The sequence below is a fragment of the Diadema antillarum genome, unplaced genomic scaffold, assembly GCF_040938485.1.
Source record: "Diadema antillarum isolate AM-2024a unplaced genomic scaffold, OU_Dant_1.0 seq00000682_RagTag, whole genome shotgun sequence".
NCBI lineage: Eukaryota > Metazoa > Echinodermata > Echinoidea > Diadematoida > Diadematidae > Diadema > Diadema antillarum.
In genome coordinates, this window is record NW_027271587.1 from 2,143,480 (window position 1) to 2,165,493 (window position 22,014).

Consider the following 22,014-nt stretch of genomic DNA (forward strand, 5'->3'; position numbering starts at 1 on the left):
ATTGTATAGCAATATGATCGATAGCAATATGCGTGACATCATCATCCTCATTTTTCAATTATTATCATAACAATATCGTTGTTCTTTCAAAAATTGATCATAAAAGTTATCATTATAGATTCACTATATACGATTACGTTCGAAATGTCATCACTGATTACCAGTATTGTATCATAGTTAGGCACGGGTCTGAACATTGTATATAGGCTTACTCATGCTATCTATTTGACAGATCGTTATTATTGTAACTGTTATTTCACATAATCTTCAAAAATAACCATGCAAGTTATCCTGTATTCTTCTTCTTCTTCTTCTTCTTCTTCTTGTAAAGTCGTATTTGGTGGCTTCTTCAAGCTATAACTCTACATAATAAATACTGTTAAGCGCAAGGGACAAAGGGGATGGAGACAAGCGTTGAGATGGAGTTTGTGAACTAGGGAATATATCTTAGATATCGTTCGTTGCATTGCTCTTTTGAATTATGTATGCTGTTAGTTCTTTCTTGAGTTGTTGTTCGAAGCCATTGTTCGGACACTTCTTCCCTCGCCTAATATATCTCACGTCAATGAAATGTCCTTGGATCGATGATGAAACAAACACTGGCAGACTGATTCCAATAACACAAGGTTTGTCTTTAACATCATCCTACAGCGTTCTCGCCTATTGTACATCATTGCACGAATCTAGATAAGGCACGGGTTCAGATTTTATGCCTACGCTATACCCGTCTTCAAATTCCCGTGGTGTATGTACAAAAAGGGCAAACAGTTACGTTTTGCTAGCGAGCTCCTTGTAAAACAAATATTACAATTGTCTCCGTAATTCTTGGGTTTCTTGTATCCGAGTTGATGAAGCCCGTGGGGAATGTTCTAAGGGGGAATTAACCAGGACTGGTACTCTAGAGCTATGTTAAACACTTCACAGCGCGGTAGCTCGTTTGCCGAAGAATTACTGCCCCGAGACATTAGGCGAACAATAGTTTACTACCGTAGCGTAGCAACTACAGAGCGGTGGTATATAATTGGCTGTTAGTAGTAGCGCACACCCTCCTCTTTCTTGTAAACCGAGGTGGAAAGAAATACTTTTAATTTGTGCATTTTGTCCCATTAAAATTATTTTCGTTCATTTTTAAATAATAGAAAAAAATAGTCTAATTCAGTTTTATTCCTTCTGTTAAGGTTTGATATCTTTTTAGTTATGTTTGATTACCAAAACTTGTTTTCTTACAAGTGGAGTATATTTGTTGGAAGGGATCTCTGTACACACTGCGCAGCCATTACACTTGTCCGCTGGTACTGGTATCGGCAAATAACGTGCGAACAGAGTAGCACCAGTGAGTGTACACAAGTGTATGACTATTCAACTGGATACGGGACAGGTAACTTTGGAATAACTCTTCGTTTGGACTTTTTCCAACCTTCTGGTGTTTCGCAACTGTGAAACAAGTTGTGGGTATCATACTTTCACGTACTTACAAATTCGGGAGTTTTTATAGGACTATTTTATGCAAGAATGATCATTCTATTTGCTTCGTCTATATCCGAAGCAGTGAACAGTTCAATGAAGTTGGTGTGAGCCAACAAACTTTTCGCTCTGTGTCCCGTAGCTGCAGCTGTTCGCTGTCGCGGAACATGTCATGTCATAATATTTGTCATGCATCGCCGTGAAGTTATCGCCAGGTAAATTTTGTCAACTAGTTTTTTTACCTATGAAATCGATGATGCACACCAAAAGTATGCCGGTTAAGGGCTACGAACATCGGAACGCTGGAAAGAGCGCACCCATCAAATCCCACCAAGCCGTGCTCGACGTCGCTCGCTCCCATGCCGCCTTCTCCAGCGCTCCCGCGGGCAAAGACGACTCCGCCTGCATACAGACCCGGCCGCTGCCGCTGAAATCTCACCAGGGCCTTCGTATACTCGCTCGGTCCGACAGCCACTACAACTGCGCTTCGCCCAACAGGGAACAAGTTTTCCTGGATAATTACGCCAGAAGGACCAAACAGATGAATGAACAGGGTTACAAGTCAGTCAACTACAAGCCCTACGAGTTGCTGGGAGGCCCACTGGAACTTGACTCGAAGCAGCTAATTTTGTCTGCTCTGGGGCAGCTTCAAGAAGTGAGTGTTAAAATACTGAAGAAACACACTTCAGTAAATCACATATTTGCATCCTCATCCATACTTATCAACTTTTTCAACAATTATAAGTAGTAGGCCGACAGTGAAATACACTAGGTGTGTTAAAGCTGTGGTGATTTGTTTATATAATTGTTTCATTTTCATAGATTTATTTCCATAGAGTTTTGGAACAGTTTGGTATATCCTGTAATAAATATAGTGACATATACAAATGTAGGTGCATGATGTTCAGTATAGCAGAAATTACATGTAAACAGTGTCTCAGTTGAAAATGAGACAAATACAACTGTACATTCATTTTGCAGCACAATTTCATATACTTTGACCTTTCCCCATACAAGAACTGAAAAAAAAAAACAATACGCATGTACAGCTGTACATATTTGTATGTCATGCAATTCCATTACGAAGTACATCATGTATGACAAGAATATGGACATACAAAAGTGAAGTCTCATCTCTCTTATACCAAGATTAAAAAGTTGTAATTCATACATTTTGTTTAATATTTATATTTTCACACAATTATTCTAAGTCCCTTCTGATGTATTGCATCTACATTGTATAGTAGGATATCCGTTTTTTGTGTTAAAATTATAACATATCTCAACTTTGTATGTGCGATCAACAATGTTTGAACATAGTCCCTACAACAGCTGACATACAAATATACTTCTGTATACAAATACTGTATACGCTATAAGTTTCGCGTACATAAATTTTCGCGAATTGCTGCTGTCACACATTTTCGCGAGTGGTTAAATTCGCCATGGGGGACCAGAGAAAATATGAAGTGGCAAAGAAAGTGTGAATTTTCAACTTACTAGCAAATAAGAATGATACTAGTTATACACTGCATGAAAAAAACTTACCAAACTCTGCGAACTAGTAAGTTAGAATTCAACATTTTTGAAGTGGTTAAGTCCATCGCGCTAGATTTCTGACGAGTGGTCCCCTTGCGATAATGGATTGGCTCTCTAACAAAGTTACAGTATTCGTAAGTACGGTAGATGTGGACGTGCGTAAACAAGCTTAGCCAGTATGGTCTGTTCGGTAAGCCGTGACATGGTATACTAAAATTTTAGTACAGAAATATTCGTATCATCAAGGCAAGGGATTCATTTTGGAAGGTAATATTTTCGCGTGTTGTTAATTTCGCGAATAGCTCCCGACTCGCGAAATTCGCGAAAATAAAACCCCCGCGAAATATATAGCGTATACAGTATATGATTTGCTAGTGGTGATACTCCAACTTCAACTTGTCTGAATGTATTTTAGTAACATACACATACATTGTATGCATTATTTCAGATATATTTGGCTGCTGTTGTAAAGTGCAAACATTAGTTCAGGGTTTGTTAAATGCTTCATCTCATCTGTTTCCTCTTTCTCCCTAAGCCCGCTGCCGATGAGCCCCTCAAGCCGTCCGACGAGGATGGGGAAGACAAAGACAAAGATGGGAAGGACAAGGGGGCTGAGGAGGACCCCGACAGACCCAAACCTTACAAGTTTGTCATCCGACGGAACAACAAGAACCACAAGTCCCTCAACAAAGAGGTTTCGACAGGGAGGTATGCCTCACAGAACCAGCAGTGATCAATGTTTATCATGAACAAAATATGAAGAATTTTATCATAAAGCAAGCTAACTCCATTCTTGTTAAGTTGAGATGTTTACAATTAAAACTTTAAAGAAAATGATGAGAAAATACAGGATATCTTTTATCGTAACTTCAGAATATTCCTTGTTAAATTCACGAGTGAGTTTTCACTGGAAAGGATTTATTCTCTCTATCTTATAATGGACTTAGGTACTTTAGAATGTTTGAAAATGGCGCCATCCCATTTTCCTATGCAACTCTTCATATGTTGCATATTGCTTGGCATAATGAGTGTTTGATACAGTTTGAGATGATGGCAAGAGCTCATCAATATACTGAGCCCACTTATCCTTCACCATGAATTCTGAATTCATCATCGTCACCACTTAAAGTAAAACACACTTTATGCTTTTGTTTTAGGCAATATATTGTATTCAATTTTCACATCATAGATTGAAAATAGCTGTGATGTGAATCAGAAAATTCTTTACAGCAAATATTACATGAGTTAAAGTTCAGATGCTGTCCAATAGTCTAAAGTACACTACTACAACAAAATTTGAACTGCACTGCATAGGGATAACAAACAAAATCTATTCACTGAGATACATTTATAGGATATGCAGTGGAGGGTTCATGACAAGCTTATATACATGGTTTAGATTAATGTTTGATATTGAAATTGAAAGTGCATGAGAGGAATTCTGTATATCACATTATCCATTTTTGGTTCTCCCACAATACTAGACAAAATGCCCCAGCTTATATGTTTGGTGTACACAAATGAAATTTCATCCAGTGTTGTACACTGTATATACATGTATGAGCATTGATAGTGTAGATACTATTTCCCATTCTCAAACTTTGTTGCATTTCTTATTGCTGTCTCTCGATCTGTATTTCTTTCTAATCTCTTCCTTCTCCCCATCTCTCTCTCTCTCTCTCTCTCTCTCTCTCTCTCTTCTCTCACTGTCTGTCTATTCATCTAATATCTCTATATCTACCATATATATTCTTCCTTGTTCATATTACTGGTATATATGGTCTTCTTCTTTTTTCTCCAGGGTAATGGTCAAACTGGCCAAGTTGGGACATGGTGTCTTTACCATGATACGGGAGCAGGAAGAAACAAGGGTAAGTCAAAAATTTCATTTATGACATGAATACCCGTCCTGCTTTCTCTACCTCGTGATTTCAGCCAATTTATATGTTAGTTTGATGACCAGCTCCTGATAAAGACCATGAGACATTAGCTGCAGTCATACTGGCAAAAGATCATGAAGTTTAAGATCGAGAAGTCTTTGTGAAGTATGCTCATCCAGCCACACTGGGGGCCAAACTTCTCGAAGTTTAAGTTTGCAAACTTAGGGTCTCTGGTGTGCATGCACAACAAAGAATTTAGAAGTGCGTGTCATCTGTCAACTCTGATTTTGACATAACAGTGCACACATGTGCATCCCATTGACCATGCACTTCGGAGGCACCGCCCGCAAACAGTTGGAGGACTGGTCATGTGACAATCTTCATGAAGTTTCAGCTGTGAACATTCAGACTACCCAGTCATGGGTTGAGGTCTCTTAAATTTCCCTATTTTGAGTGGGAAATTTTGCAAGAAGTTTCGCATGAAGTTTGCGGTTTACACTGGCAAAACTTCAAGATCTTAAAGATTACAATATTAAACTGTGCGATCTTTTGCCAGTGTGACTGTGGCCAGTGTAATGTAGAGTGTAATCCTGTACTTGTCCCTTTTCATCATAACATTTTCAAGGGTCATCCAATAATTACTACTTGACACTGACCTTTAGTACAATTATGAAGGGTGTAAGGGTTTTTATGGTGGCAATCATGTGGTGATTATTTTCTCAAATGGGGCTTCCAGAGGATACAATACATGTATCAATGGTTCAAAGGTAGACATTTCATAGCGTCATTCAATACTAGTAGGCTCATAGGCTGGCAGTTTATGACATCATAATATACCAGAGAGCAGATAGTTCAAATATACTAAAATCTTACCGGGTGCAGATTTTGTTGCATGTTGGGTAAAAAAAAGATCTGCACAGAGGTCGTTCCTTTAAACAAAAGTGAGCTACTTTTCTTTTCTTTTTTTTAGCTGATCAAAGTTTGTTAAATGACCAAATAAGTACAAGTCTATATATTGTGAATTGATAGATAAATTCAATATATATTGTGAATTGGAAGTTCAAGTTCTATAAGTGTATGCATATGACACAATGTGCACGTTTGAGATGTCAAGTGTGGTATGTGAAACTATCAATTCGTGGAACCAATTTGCTCGTTTTGTAGGTGAATGCCGAACACAATGAAAGGCTGCGAAAGGAGCAGCTGAGGAAGACGGAGTGGCAGCCAGCCGTGGTGGAGGTATCCGATGAGGGCGAGACTGATGAGGAGCTAGAGAAAGAAGAAAGTCTCAGGTAAAGGTCACCTGACCCATTCAGACCCAGGAATACTGTCACTACTTTTAACTACTTTGCCCAAATCCTGGATTTATGTTTCATTCAGCAATGCACTTGATGTGCCATGTGAAGAGTTTGTTCGCAAAGACTGATAAGTCCATATTTGCCGATATTTGCGATTAAAGGTCAAGAAAAATAAAGAGAATAATAAGAACATTTTTGCTTCATTTGACCATAATTTCAAAAATGTACCTTTATATATAATGACCAATATATCATTAAAAAGGTATTATTTTGTACTGTATGACAGAGACCGTACTTCAAAATCTTTAAAAATGGACTTATCGGTTTTTGCGAACATATTCTTTATATGTAGATCTGAATGATATCAAAAGCTTGTAACCTTAGTATATATTCTCCATTGTACAAACGGAAGTTGACATCACATTTAGATGCAGTATGATTGTGTTTAGCGATAGGGTTATGTTAAAGCTGTTGTTTCTATTCATTGTACCATTGTATATTTCAGTGTATTGTAAAACAGATGGAAGCTATAGCTATACGGTTTCCTTCTCTGTCACTGTGAAGTTAGAAAGAATCACAGGAATTCATTACATTGTTGTGTTGTTATGTATATTCAAATGTTTATTTATTATTTTAGTCAAATGACTATATTCAAATGATTATATATGTTGGAAATGGGATAAATGATATGAACTGAAGAAGACCTGTAATGTTCTAGGCAATACATTCTAAACTTTTCAATTCTATTTCCTCCTGCAGTTTGTACATGACACAGAGACCAGAGAGCAGAAAGGAGGTGACATTCCAGTTGTAAGTACTAATGTGTGAAATTCAGCAGAATATGATGCGTAATTATACCTCATTTGATGAATCCTCAATTCAGATTGATTGAAATTCTGGGCATAGATTCAACAATTGCCCAAACTGTGCACAGCTTCATGGCATTATAGTGTCCAATGGCGCTTATAGAACCCAAACTGCCCTCTTTGTGGATTTATACATATATGTCTGTATCTATGCAGGATATTATGTAAAAGTCTTTTGAAATAGTAATTCCATCTGTATGAAAATATAACGCTCATTACCATTATTTAGCAATCTTTTCTGCTTTGATTTGTCCTTTGAACTCTCTCAGTCTATCACACTTCTTAATGAAAATGCAGAACTTTGGATTCAGTTAATCATAGAATTTAAAAGTGAGTGGCCTATTTATATGCGTTTAATATGACCAGAGCTGGAATTTTAGACCCTTTAGAGCTTTATATGATGCAGGACGTGTTAATTCAGTCATGCTTGAATGGAGTGTTTCTTGAAGGGCTTGCTTTGATCAAAAAGGTCTTGAATATTGTAAAAAAAAATGTTTGGGGAGTCTGTTTGTTTCATTTTGTTTGTTTGTTTGTTTGTTTGTTTGTTTGTGTTTTTTTTTTTTGGAGAGCTAGTTCTCTGATAAATACTACTACCATTTTGCTGCTCCCCCTTTCCTACAGCGATACTCCATCCACCCAGCCAGAGAGCCAGGAGGATCAGCCATCCTCTGCGGACCACGTCCCACCACCCACTGCCATGACGATGGCTTCCTCCAAGTCCATCCTGAGCATGGCATCCTCCCCAAACAAGAGGAGGAGGAGCAAGAGACTGGTCGAGCCGCCACGCCCTTACACCCCCTGCCACTCCAACATCAACATTGATCCAGAGAGTGATGAATCAGACAAGTAAGAAATAAGTAGCAGGCTCTATTATACAGTCTGCACTGGCTCACTGTGTGATACAAAAAAATATATGAATTAATGATCCGATTAGATATAGTTGACATATTGTTGTGGTATACTGCATTCTAACATACAGAGAATGACTATTGAAACACATTAATGTAATGATAAGTTTTATTTGAAGAAAAGAAAGAAAAAGCAAGGAAAATGAGAGATACCAAATAAACATGGATACTGAATTACATGTAGGCCTAACTAAAGCAGAAAAATCTGCTCATGATATATATCAGTATATCAGTATGAAGATGAATATAAAGTGCCAGCTCTCCAAGACATATTATACATGATGGTCATCAACCAAGCAATTTTTTCTGAAAAAAGAAAAGAAAAAAATGCTGTAAACTTACATTTCCATTTTATGACTAGTGATCAATCAGAATCTTGCATAAAGGCCCGGCACAGAATGTGGGATCCTTACATGTATACGATTACCCTGTTTGTGCTCAAGATGGTTTCCTCTTGTTGTTCCTCATCCACCAGGAGAGCAATCTTCCGCCAGATGTGTGCAGTCAATTGGATCCTGGAAGCCATGACGATAGAGCCTCCAGCAGCCATGGAACCAATTAGCAAATGCTGGAACATCAAGTATAGGTGTGTTGGTTTCCTCGTTTTTCCCCCAGATTTGTTTTACTTCTTCTGTGGGTGTGTGATGTGTTGCATTCTTTTAATCATGATTGGCAGTGCTGCTAGACATCTTTTCACTTTTGAACATGTAGGAGAACAATGACAAGAAATATCAATTATATTAAGTATGGTGGAAAATGTTGGTAATAATTACATTTGCTTGATACTATAAAAGCTATCATTTTCACAAACAGATATTTTCACGAATGAGGAGGTCACAGACATTTTCGTGAGATGTTTTTGTGGTGCGAGGCTATCATAGGGGCACCAATATCTGTCCATTCACAATATTTTCGCATGTTGTTAAATTTGTGGTCCAACAGTGATTCACGAATTTTGCAAAAATTAAACCCTCGCAAATATAACAGCTTTTACAGTATTTTTGTGAAAGAAAAGTAATCTAATGCAAGTGTTTTCCCAGTGTGAAAGTTGACTGTGTTTTCTCTGCACAGAGTTACGCAATTCAGCCCCATGCAAATGCATTATAACCATGTCAGTTAGCCATGTTTTATTCTCCTCCAAAGCGGAATTTCTGATCAAGTTTGCATAGCATGTTATAGTACGAATGAAGCAAAGCCTGGCGACAATTTTTTTTTTATTCCAAAGTAGTAGACTATAAAGACTCTGTACCTATACAAATATAAACATACCCTTCATGAGTTTGATGCATTGTGTTTACAGCAACCAACCGTTTGCCTGGCAACCATGTAGAAGTTGAGGAAAAACTAAAAAATGTATACCTACCGGTGAGTTCCAGAATTGTACAAATTGCCATTATGTGACCATATTATCACCTTCACTTGTTACTGCATGTCAGATCTCTGGAGCAGAAGACGTTTTGCAAGACAACAGTGCAGAAGTTGAGGAAAGACAAAAACCTCGATACGAGGTGGAATGCCTTCATCACTGGAGAGGGTGCTGGCCACCTGGTAAGTCTTTTGAACTCTGTTGCTATGGAAACTAAGACTAAAGGCAGACATGCATGAGCAGCACTAATAAAGATATAACTTTCACTGCTAACAAGGCCAATAAAGATTGTTTAATTCATATTATTGCATGAGAAAATGTGACCTCTGTGGAGTAACTTGGGACAAGATATTATGATAGAATTCAGCACTGATGCGATAGATGTGTATAATATAGAAAGAAAGACTGTATGTCTGAATGAAAGAAATAGAAAAATGAAACCTGGTTCAGAGTTAGGTGTCAATCAGTCATTTCTCTATTGTATATGAATTCATCAATGTTTCTCTTCCTACGGCCTGGTAACGAAGCATTTCATCCACCTCTCACTCCAATTAAGTTCCTCAGTCAGGAATTCACTTAGTAGTTGCCAGGTAGAGCATGCTTCTGGCAAGCTTTGTGGTTGTCAAGAGTTTTTTTGTTGACAAAGCATGCATAGAATTTTCAATTCATCACAACTGCTGCTACTGATTAAATCTTTGAAGTAGTTTAAGCATTGTAAAAGTGATTGAACTGCAATTATTTACTAATCATTCATACCATCAGGGTATGCTTTAATTTCCTTGATACAAAATATATTTTTTTAATGAAATTCTACCATGCCATTAATGTGATGTTTGTTTGCTTAACAATCACGGTAGGCACAAATGCATGCCAATTTTATCATATACTCTTATATCTTTTTTCTTTGCAATCATCTGTGGTAACCAGGGGAAGAGGGGAAGTGAACAAGTATGACTACAATTTGTCTGTCTGTTTGTTTTACTCTCAGAATATAATCGGTTATTATCAAACATTAAACCATTATTCACTGGAATTGTTGCACAGTTATGATAATCATGATGTAATTGATTGAATCCAAAGTGCATACATTTCTTTATCATGCAAATACAACATGCTTCCATACATGTATGTTTGTTGTGCAGCAATGATATTATAGCATACATGTAGCATCTTTATATGTGCTTGTTTATCTTAATCAGTAAGAAAATCATTCCCATCTTTTAAATTCCTCATTTCCAAATGGTACATCTGTAGTTTTTGTGTTCGTACTGATTCTAAAAAAAAAAAAAAAAAAAAAACAATTTAGGTAAATGCCTGGACTCTGTAACGGAGACGTCTTACGTGTGCACATGTAAACATCGTTTTCCAAAATCTAATATCGGAGAAATACATTGCACAATAGCCTATCTTGATTGTGCATTTTACACAATACAAATATGCTTCATTTCATACCATATACTGTAACAGGATCAAATAGATAATGATACTATACATACAGCAAGCAACAAATTTGCTTGCATTTATTCCTGGGCTAGAAGTTAGTGTTGTGCAGCCCGCAGTGAGTTTGTGCCTCAGTTGATGCGCTAGTTCATTCTATCACTACTTTGTATTATAAAGCACACAAGAAAATTTACCCAATCAGATGAAGAAAACCTAAATTTGTGATACCTCATTCACACATTCAGACATGAGAGATCAGAATAGCTGAATAGATATCTTTTTACTAAATCTCAAGAACACCTGTGATGTTACATTATCAGCTCAATACTTTGATATCTGTGTGGACTTCAAGATCAATTCTAGCTCAGAAGCTCTGATTGTGAGATTGTCATAGCAAAAGAGCAGTGTAACATCAGGAGGTTATTATTATGTACTCATGCACATAATTATATTATCACCTGGTAATCATCTTATATCCCACAACTAAGTGTATAATTACAATATCACTGATATAGTAATCATAACCACGTACATGTAGCCTTTGATATAGTATTGTGATACAGCAGTAATCAAAGTGAACTTACTCTACATTTCACAATGAATAGATTGTAGTTGCATGATATGTGATTTGAAATATACCTTTGCATCACTTTCTCTCATCATTACGTAATTATATATAACCTCATGTACATGTACATTTGTGTATATGGCATATCATATCCAATGGTATTCTTTGGTTGCATTATATATTACCTCAAACACTACATGTATGTCCTTGGGTTCTTAATTCATGATCCTGACTTATTATTCCCTTGATATATAGGCTGGTTTGCCCAGTTTGTTCCAGGTAACACATTTTATCCAATATTTAGAGTGCAGTGAGAATGTGTACTAACAACCATGCACAGTGTGCAAAATGCACCACAGTTTTTAATAATAATATTGTCTTTTTTATAACTTTGCATTGGATGTTCATGCCATTTTCTAATGAAAAAAAGTACTTCTTTTATTTCACCACTGTAATGGCCATGTGAGGATTACAGCATTGTTTGTTTTAATTGATACATTGTAGTTAGTAGTAATTCATAGTAGTATAGTGTAAATATAGTCGCAGCAACACCACCACCGCCAGCAGCAGTAGTAGTAGCAGTAGCACTGGGAGTACAACCTATAGGGTAACATCAGCCACATCAGTGGTAGTATAGTAGAAGTAGTTATACTAATAGAGTATAGTAGTAGTAATAACAGTGATTTCAAAAATGTTGATAATGATTCTAATGATAATACAAAATGTATGCCATTAAAGGCATAATTTACCATTTGCAGCTGAAACGAAAACCCAGCATTAGTGCTTAAAATAGTTCTTAAGTGTGAGTTAGGGATAGAAACAACCACTGTGAAAATTTGAATAAGTAAAATCGATTCTAAGTATTGTTAAATATACAAAATGTGAACAATAGTTATAATAGAAATGTTTCCAAACTAAACCGTATACCGTTACGGCTTATTAAGAAAAATGCTGACATCTCCTTATAACTTAGGCTTTATTGCAAAACTTTCACATGGAAGGGTGTTTTGTGGTACAACTGACCTACACATATGCATGAAAGGCGATCTCTTGAACATTTTGCAAATGACTGCTCCCAAAGGTAAACTGGACCTTTAAGACTGATGATTTTAATTCTGATTATACAGTAATTATGATCATAAAATTGGAATTGATTTGGGTATTTTAATAAGAACCACAAGGACATGTATTCAATCTATTGTTGAAGGATATTCTCAAGAGCCCTCCTACAGAGTAATCAATTATTATCATTCATTTTCATTTTCATCTTACCTTACAGTGTACTTAGGTACGTCATGTATTAGATATAGTAATAAATATGTTATATACAGTGTTTGATAACAAATAAGCATACAATATTTTTGCAAGGCATTCCTCCTAATAACATTCTTTTGACAGAGACAAACAAAATTAGTGGATTTTAATGTAGATATTGACAAACAATGCATGATAATTGCAATCCTCTTTACAATTTATTCTTTACACCTGTGATGGATCAAATTTTGTAATGACATACATGTACGTTATAAATCATTGACACTTGGTTTACATTACAGTGTAGCTGTAATCAACACTGTGACACTGGAATCATGGAAGATATATGTCCGTGCTCATTATGTATGCATAATTTGCATTTGGTGTTGTCAGGGGCAACATCGTTACCTTACACACTTGTAGTGCAGTTGTGTGATATGGCAGTGCTACACTGTGGTAGGGGCGTTCTTGTCACACATCAGGAACAGGATAATTTGAAAAAGCCTCATCATGGGGAGAATAATTTCAACCTTTACACATTTTGATTTTTTAGAGTCTACCTCTCATAGATGCCAGAGACAATCTTCATGTTATCAGTCTTTTTCCGAAGTTGATAAGACAGTGTTTTACTGGAAAATAGGTCCAACTCAATGATATTAAAAACAATAATAATAATTCCGAGAGCTAACTAATTATTAATATTTGTTGTCTCTTCGCATTGATCAGCTTACTTGAGAGAAATTAGAAATCTTCATAAAAAAAGAAGCTTCAAGGAAATAAAGCTCTACTTGAGGCTGGAAACATGATTTCTAAATGTTCATCAAGTATAGTAAAAGTTGAACATGTTTTTCGCTGTTGTGAGTTTTCAAATACAGTGTCATGTTAACACCTGTGATGTTAGATTGATTGGTATAGCACTCTTCATTTTCAGTGTGTTTCAGTTTCACCATGTGCATTTTATTCACCTGTGGAATTAACTGTAAAACTTCTTTTTCAAAACACATTGAGAGTTGTGAATACTGTATACGCTATAATTTTCGCGTACATAAATTTTCGCGAATTGCCGCTGTCACACATTTTCGCAAGTGGTTAAATTCGCGATTGGGAGACCAGAGAAAATATGAAGTGACAAAGAAAGTGTGAATTTCAACTTACTAGCAAATAAGAATGATACTAGTTATACACTGCATGGAAAAAACTTACCAAACTCTGCGAACTAGTAAGTTAGAATTCAAAATTTTTGAAGTGGTTAAATCCATCACGCTAGATTTCTGATGAGTGGTCCACTTGCGATAATGGATTGGCTCTCTACAGTATTCATAAGTAGACGTGGACGTGCGTAAACAAGCTTAGCCAGCATGGTCTGTACGGTAAGCCGTGACATGGTATACTAGTACTGAAATGTTCGTATCATCAAGGCAAGGGATTCATTTTGGAAGGTAATATTTTTGCGTGTTGTTAATTTCGCGAATAGCTCCCGACTCGCGAAATTCGCGAAAATAAAACCCCCGCGAAATATATAGCGTATACAGTAGTTGGAGTGATGTTGAGATATTTCATATGGCATTTGCTAAAAATCATTGGATATTGAGTGTATCATGCACATTGTGTTCATGTTATTTTTTACCATTTTCCCTAAAGACATGATATTGATATAACTCTTCTTATGAAACACAATGTTAGTGATGTTGAATAGTGTGGAAATGAGTGTGATTTTCTCAAGTCTGTTTACTTGCCTTTTTGAATTCCCGAAATAATCTTTTGCTACACCAAAAATGATAAATATACCAAGTAATTTCCACATTTGTTGTGCTTGGAATTGAAGGTGCAAGCTAAGATCCTTGAGATGGTGCTTAAGTCCTTAGCTCAGAAGGACAATCTGTTCAAAAATCATGAATTTTTCAAAGTTTTGATTAATTTCAAGTTATACATCATACAAATGGGACCTCCACAACTTACTATTCATGATGTTACAGCAGTAGAACAGTATCAAGAAAATGTATAAAAATTTCACAAATATGAATTTTTCTCTCACACATCTTGCGGTATTGACATACAGTACACTAGTTTATCCTCCATCCACAATGTCTTCCATCTCACAGAAATCACGAGCAAACACCAGAGGGTTCCTGAACACCCAGAACTCCAGCTTCAGTCGGACGGTGCGGCGCCTCTCCGCCAGCAGCTTCAACCGGCCCGTGTCCGTCATGGGCCACAGCTCCATCGAGCCCCCAGCCTCGCCCAAGAATGATGACACCACCAGCTCCTTCCTGGAGGCAGGTGCTGACAAGGGTTAGTGCCAGACTTCTGTGGGACAAAAGTGACTGAAATTTTTCTGATGGCAAATTCCTATCACTATGAATAAAAGCCTGTTCTCCAGGGTCATCTGCTAGAAGAATTGCACTATTGTAAATGTTGCTAGCGCCAGGCTAGCACAACCATTCTTTATTTTCTATCATGTAGAAAAGTCGGTCATCATATTTAGTGTTATTCTTCATTTTAGTTTGTTTTATCAATTTCCAAGCAAAAAAAAAAAAACAACCCAAAACAGGCCAAGACTGTACTATAAAATTTGTCAAACCTAGAATTGAAAATGTCCCCCTGATAGTATAGAATAAGAACAAAAGAAGGAAATATTTGATGCCTCAAGACAAAAAAAAATGCCTTGGTAATGAAATGTATTCTTGCTATAATCATTGAGTCATCTCTATTTTCTGACTCGTACTTTTTATTCATATCTTTTATTCAGTTGGAGATCTTCCAGACAGTGTTTCTGTTTTAGGCAGACAAGAAGAACATGATACTCCAAAACACAGGTGAGTGAAAGGTATACCATATCTTTGGCACTTCATACTACACCACTTGTGTAATACTTTGTGGTTGTAATTGCTAGGAGACCTCGCAATATTCAGCTTCACTTCAGTGGCAAATACAACAGTATTCTAGCAAAACCAATGATTTGGATCTGTAACACAATGAAATATTTTGATTTTTTTTTTTAATTTTCTAATCTTGTATCATGGATCATTGAATATGTTCGTAGCAGAATGCGATAAAGCATCTGAATGAGTGTTACAGATATAAGGCTCAGCTTATGCTACATATGTTTGAAATCATGTGCCCATGTCAAATCATAAAAGAGATGATATGTTTCGGTCACTTTTAGGCATTCAAGTGTTTATTTTCTCACATGTGCTCTTACTATTTCAACAAATATCGAAGATAGGTCCAGCTACAATGTGCATCCTATTTTATACTGACAGATGAAACTGAAGGAGCAACTTACATGGGTGTATGGTATCATTTATGAGGTAGATCAGTCATATATTTCATATCTCTTTGTGCCTCTACCCAACACAGATCTCCTTCAGTACTAAGTGACCGTTCTGGGACTCCCTCAACAAAGCATAGCGAAGCTGTTGGAAACAAGTTATCGGTGAGTTTTGGTACTTGACTCTTAGCGATGATCAGAGTTTGTTATATTTCTTCTACCACCAGTGTCACAGCCTCCCCTCCCTTTCTCATTTTATTCTTGATTTTCTTTCTCTCCCTATCCCTCTATCTTTCTATCAATCTGTATATCTATCTATCTATCTATCTATCTATCTATCTGCCTGTCTATCTATCTATCTATCTATCTATCTATCTATCTATCTATCTATTTATCTTTCTATATATTTATATATATCTATTTGTATCTGCCTTTGTTCCCTTCAATATTTGTTGTTCTATGCACCATCCCCCCCCCAAAAAAAAAAATAAAAAATAAAAAATCACAAGAAAAAATGCAGAGAAATGATAGCAGTGTTGTCAATCGAAGTGTTTGCCTGCCATGCAAGAATTCCATCTAATTATGACTATGATTGTATGTTTACCACCAACAAGATGTGGCTCAAAGTTTCACAGCTTTGTGATTCTTCATTTTATGTACATTACCTTTCGCAAAATTTAGCCGTAAATGAGAAGTGTAATTTTATACTTTTTTTCTCAATTTACATATGAGAATGAGGTGTTTTCATTCTGGGTTTCCATAGAAACAAGATCTGGAGGAGAAAGACAAGCAGCAGAGGCCAAGAGAGAAACAAGTGAGCACATGGGTAGCTTCCACCAACAGAAAACTCCACAGGACCAAAAGGTGAGAGCTTGCCTCTTCAGTATAATTAGACCTTCATTTCTCTTCTTTTCTCTTTATTCGTTCTTTCTGTTGGTGGATACAAAAATCACCCCCATCATGATCCATGAAGGGCATCTTTTGTGTCTTCTTGATTGCAGTAAATTCTTTCCCTTTCTATATGTACATATTTTGATACAAGCTTGGACTTTGCCGAAATTACTAACTGGCATTGGTACAATGTATATCATTTAATTGACCAAGCCCAACATAAGACTTGCTGTACCTATAAGCACTGAAGTCTGATCAAAGTCTGTCATTCCAACTTTGTTAAGCACTTCATTTCTTTTTTCTATTTTTTTTTTTTTTTTGGTTGTTGACTAATGTTGCTACAGACTTTGGATCATTGATAAACTTTCTTGCATTGGTTCTGGTATCATGCATCAGTAATCCTAACTCAATGGTATAACCAGGAAGTGGTTTTAAAGGGGTTACATGGGGTTTTCCCCAGTGAGGACTACAAAGTTCTTTAATAAGGGGTCAATTGTTCAGGTGCATTCAGCCGTGATGAGCCCATTACTACACACCTGCACTGATTTATGAGTCAGGGGGGCAGGCAATTGTGTGTCAAACAATGGCAGGCAATGAGTATTAACCCGTTCTATAAGGGAACCTGGTGGCCTGTATATTAAGTCTATGGGGATTTCAGAATTTAGTATGGAACAGGTTAAAGTTTGTATACTCTGCACTCTGAACCCTTTCTTCCTCCTTGTTCTGTCATTGAGTGAATTGAAACCATCTAAGTCACTTCATTATTATTTCTTTTCAAAGTGGTTGCATTTGTAAGGTTTCTCAGCCTTGTTTCATTCTAATGCTAATTTGTTGTTATGCACTGAAAGCCACCACAGCAGTCGATGTATGTTAAGATTCCCTGTGTCTGGTTTTTTGCATATTTGTGTTCATTTAATATGTCTCCTTTGTGTTTGTGTATGTGTGTACTTAGTTTGGCTTCTTGTTAGTTTGGTATGTGTGCATGTAGATGCAAAATTTATGACCAATTTCTTGGCCATACTTTCAGATTCTGGAGGCTTCCGTTCAAATACTAACAAAGTTTAGTAGCAGTGCTATTGATCAATTATGCATTTACACAATGTGTGTTTGTGCTTTTACATGTTTACACACACAAGTAATCTCTAAGTCTGTGTGCATGTGTTTTACTTGATGATTCATGGATAGAAGAACAAAACCTACAGAGACACGTACATGTCATATCGTAATCATTTTTCTTGTGTTCTCTGGGCATATATTTTTTGTTTAATCAGCTTGTTTGTTCTGTGCACATATGCCACTGCTTACCAAGTGATTCGTATAGGCCCTAATAGAACAAAACCCACATGTACATAAAAGATATTTTCATAATTTTCATGGGCAGTATTTGTTTGAATAACTTTACATGGAGTGACAATACTGCTAACAACGTTATGATTTTGATCTTCTTTGCATTAGTCATGTGATGGAACTATGACCAATCACTGACCAGTATTTATGTAGACTATTTAATGATGAGCATTATAACGGACTAATCACTCTTAACCCTTTCTCTCCCATCATCACCCATCTACCAGTGCACCCACCAGGAGCCAAGAATTCAAGCCAATCTTTCCAAGCCGCAAACACGCCTACCTGTCGGCTGAACTCAGGACCCAGTTTGCTGATGTCACCGAGGATCAGGCGCTAAATCTACATGACAAGCTGGAAGCCATGGAAAAGTAAGTCACCACTGCATTTCAAAGGACTAAAGATTAATTATCAAAACACATAATTGATGTAAGAGACTGAGTACACAATAGGGAGAAATCTAACAATGAATCTTGAACAACTAGGTAAATGAAAGTCTGATATTTAAAAAATATGTAATTATATTCTTCACAAGTGCATGCATATGCCAGTCATTACCCCCCCCCCCCCCACCCCCCACTATAGAATTTGTGAGAAAAACTGTTCAACTTACACACTAACGATGCGGTCATTTGCAATTGAGAAATCTTGGCTTTCTTGATTAGCCTAGAACATATCTTCTACAACTCAATGCATTCTTTAGTACCATAACCCTCTTTATGTTACTTTAATTCCCTGTCCTTAGGTATATGTGTGAAATTTGTGCACATTTGACTCATTGGTGCAGGAAGGGTAAAGGGTGTGTACAGTTCTGGGGGGTGTTTCATCAATATAGTCAGCACTGACAAGTTGTCAGCGCTGACTATTTCAGTAAAATCCTCGGTTTTGATTGGCTGAGACGCTCTTGTCACTGACTGTTACTATGGTGATTGTCAGCGCTGACAACTTTTCAGCGCTGACAACTTTCGTGAAATGGTGCCCTGGTCGAGGTGAGGATTTAGCTTTTAACATTTTGCGAGATATTAAGAAACCACTCTGTGAGATGTCAAAGAACATGCAATTCTAAGGGGTATCAAAAATTTATTTGATGAAAATCAGTTTTGAAATGGCTGAGATATCCAAAAACAAGGTGAAACAAAGAGATCCTAATAAAAGGCGTGGCCTGTCGCCTTTTATTATTATCATCACTTTTTTGGATATCTCAGCCATTTGAACAACCAATTTTCATCAAATAAACGTTGAATTCTTCTTAAAATTACATGCTCTTTTATATTTCATAAGAGGTTTCTCATTATCTCACTTAGGAATGTTCAAAACATGAATCCCCACCTCAACCAGTACTGTACAGTCCCTTTAAGCATCTGTATTCACCACGGTGTACTTGCAAGGGTGTTAGCTATATAATGTGAACAAAGCATGGTGTTTTTAGTTTGATTTTGTGCAATATAGATGTTTAAAGACTGAACAAAGCAACAACAAAAGAGCGATGTCTGTTGATGTTTGTAAACAAGACAAACTTAAACTTTGTGTTATGTTGAAGAATGGGAATTATGAAATGGTTCTTGTATATTTCCACTATGCAGGAAGAGGTTGAGCCGGAGCGAGAGCAAGTTCCAAGCCATCCGGACCAACATGCACATCGGCTCCCAGCTGATGCTCCTCAAGGATGCGGGTCAAGACAAGGAGGAGCTCCTCGCTGAGGAGAACAAGAGGAAGAAGAAGTTGGAGGATGAGAGCAAATGGTAGGCACACACCAATCCTGTCATCTTTAACCCTTCGTGTGCCTGTGTGCTTAGCCTAACGTGCCAGGATTTTTCATCAGCTTTTCGTCATCCATCCCTACTTTGACCCAATTGTAAATTAGAAAGACCGCTCATAGGTATTAATGTGCCACCGTACAATCCCACAGGAAGGCCATGGTGACAAAATAGGAATTAGGGGGATTTGTTAATCACTAGTCATGAACAAATTAGTTTCACGACCTTTGTGCCAAATGATAAAGAAAGCCCTCCAGTGTGTTTGCCAATTGGCGGACAATGCAGAACAATTGTTAAGCAATTTGATAGTAATTTTACATGAAAATTCTCTCAGCTGACTTTATTTCAGCTGACTTTATTGACTGGAATAAAATTGCACAAACTTAACTTTCTTTTGTCTAATCTCAATGAAAATTCTTATGCTCTCCTTTGTTTCATTTCACTTTATCCATCAAAGTCAATTTTAATGCGGTGTTCCACTGTAAGAGATCACACATATTCAGTTCGATTCCAATTTTATTTCCAGTATCACATTATTTATTTCAAATACAATATTTACAAAAACTCAATCCAATACAAGATGTATAACATTCATTTGAAAGCGGAATGAGAAAAATAAACAAATAATTGAATCATAAGAAAAGCTTGCAACGTGTAAGCTAAAAGAGGGCAGAATACTTTCTGCCATTATAATTTCTAGGTAGTCTAGTCCATTACAAATCTAGTCCATTACAACCCTGTACTCTGTTGAATATGTGTCAGAGACAGGTTACTTCAGTTTCCTTTTCCACAGGAGGATAAAGGAGGTTGAATGTTTTGTTTCTTTTCTGGGCACACAGGTACCAGGAGCTGGTCCGCAACCTACCGCCCGACATCAATGACGACCTGGCCTGCTCAGCCATCTTGACTAAGCTCCAGAGTCTCGGCAAGATCGAGAGCCGGAAGGCCACGCCACAGAAATTCCTCAACGTCCTGTCTGGCCTGAGGCACTGGGAGCTCTGTTCCCCTGACATCAGTGCAGCGATTGAGGTGAGAGGGAGATTGTGATGGCTATATGCGGGGGTGGATCCAGGAATTCCGTAAAGGGGGGATGGGGGGTGCAAAGCACTTCCGGGTTTAGTCAGCTGACAAGCAAAAAACAAATGGGGGGAACTGAACAGGTATTTTCTTGTGCCACTTCCAGGTTTCATCAGCTGACAAGCAAAAAAAAAAAAAAAATGGGCTTAAGTGCAGTACAATCAGCTGTCAAGAATGGTTTCTTTAAAAAAAAAACGAACAAAAATTAAAGGGAGGTGCACGCGCCCCTTTCAATTTTTCTTTTTATTTCTTAAAAAAAAGGAGAAAACAAAATTAAAGGGGGTGCGCACCCATTGTGCCCCCTCCTGGATCCGCCACTGATATAAAAATGATATACCAGCCCAGTCCCCCCCCCCCCCCCCCTTCCTCTATCCCCACTTTGGGGGTCGAGGGACCACAGGTATGTTCCTTAAATCTGTGGTAAGGGCTCAAGAACTGTAATAGAGGAAGTCTTTGACTTTTCTTCTGGTGATTTATAAATATTAAAGAGGGTCTTTTATTTTCTCTCTCTCTGTTTTTTCTCTTTAGACTAAGGGGGGGGGGGGGATACGAGACCAAGTATACCAGACACCTAAACACAAAACAAAGAGCTTGAGAATGCTTTGTAGTTTGCTTATAGTTTGAGCTGAAATTCAAGACATAAAATTTCATGGAAGAGGGGGTCTAGACAAAAACATACAAAAAAAAAATCACCTGCTTGTAATAAATTCAAAGGCTTGAGGGTTGTATCTTGTTGAGGATGTATTTCAGAATTCAGACATTGTCTATTTCATTGAAATTATAGGCCTAGTGTAATGCACTAACAATACTGTTGTAAGTTCAGACATCAGAGGATAATATGCCCACTCTAAATATTTCATCTTGTCTTCGTTCTCCATGACAGTTTGTGCGGGAGAAAGTGGTGGGGATGTCGGTGGAGGAGTTTGAGGCTTGGTATCATGCCGAGATGCCCAACGTCTTGAGATCAAAGAGTGCTCCGCCAGCCACCATGTGATCCTCCTCAAATTGGCAAAGTGGGCTATACCAACCATACTTGCCACCAGATAGTGCCCGTTTCTGGACCCTGCACCTTAGTTCTTTCTCAATCA

The 22,014-nt window shown here is 37.3% G+C and overlaps 1 protein-coding gene across 1 annotated transcript; it reads left to right on the forward strand.

The window, feature by feature from the left end:
- The first annotated feature begins 1,680 nt into the window (after positions 1–1,680).
- LOC139737138 (coiled-coil domain-containing protein 60-like) lies at positions 1,681–21,949 on the forward strand. Its single transcript, XM_071647816.1, has 17 exons — positions 1,681–2,125; positions 3,539–3,711; positions 4,805–4,874; positions 6,048–6,175; positions 6,941–6,991; positions 7,669–7,893; positions 8,431–8,541; positions 9,392–9,503; positions 11,585–11,608; positions 14,686–14,875; positions 15,333–15,399; positions 15,944–16,019; positions 16,618–16,718; positions 18,320–18,463; positions 19,676–19,834; positions 20,689–20,878; positions 21,810–21,949. Exons 1-17 carry the CDS (start codon positions 1,709–1,711, stop codon positions 21,918–21,920), a joined length of 2,349 nt encoding a protein of 782 aa, XP_071503917.1. The 5' UTR covers positions 1,681–1,708; the 3' UTR covers positions 21,921–21,949.
- Positions 21,950–22,014: the final 65 nt, after the last annotated feature.

Bases quoted from the DNA above. Each gene is read 5' to 3' on its own strand.
- LOC139737138 (XM_071647816.1), top strand. From the start codon at position 1,709: ATGAAATCGATGATGCACACCAAAAGTATGCCGGTTAAGGGCTACGAA. The intron at 16,719-18,319 runs GTGAGAGCTTGC...CCCATCTACCAG, and splicing joins AAACTCCACAGGACCAAAAG to TGCACCCACCAGGAGCCAAG. The intron at 18,464-19,675 runs GTAAGTCACCAC...TCCACTATGCAG, and splicing joins AAGCTGGAAGCCATGGAAAA to GAAGAGGTTGAGCCGGAGCG.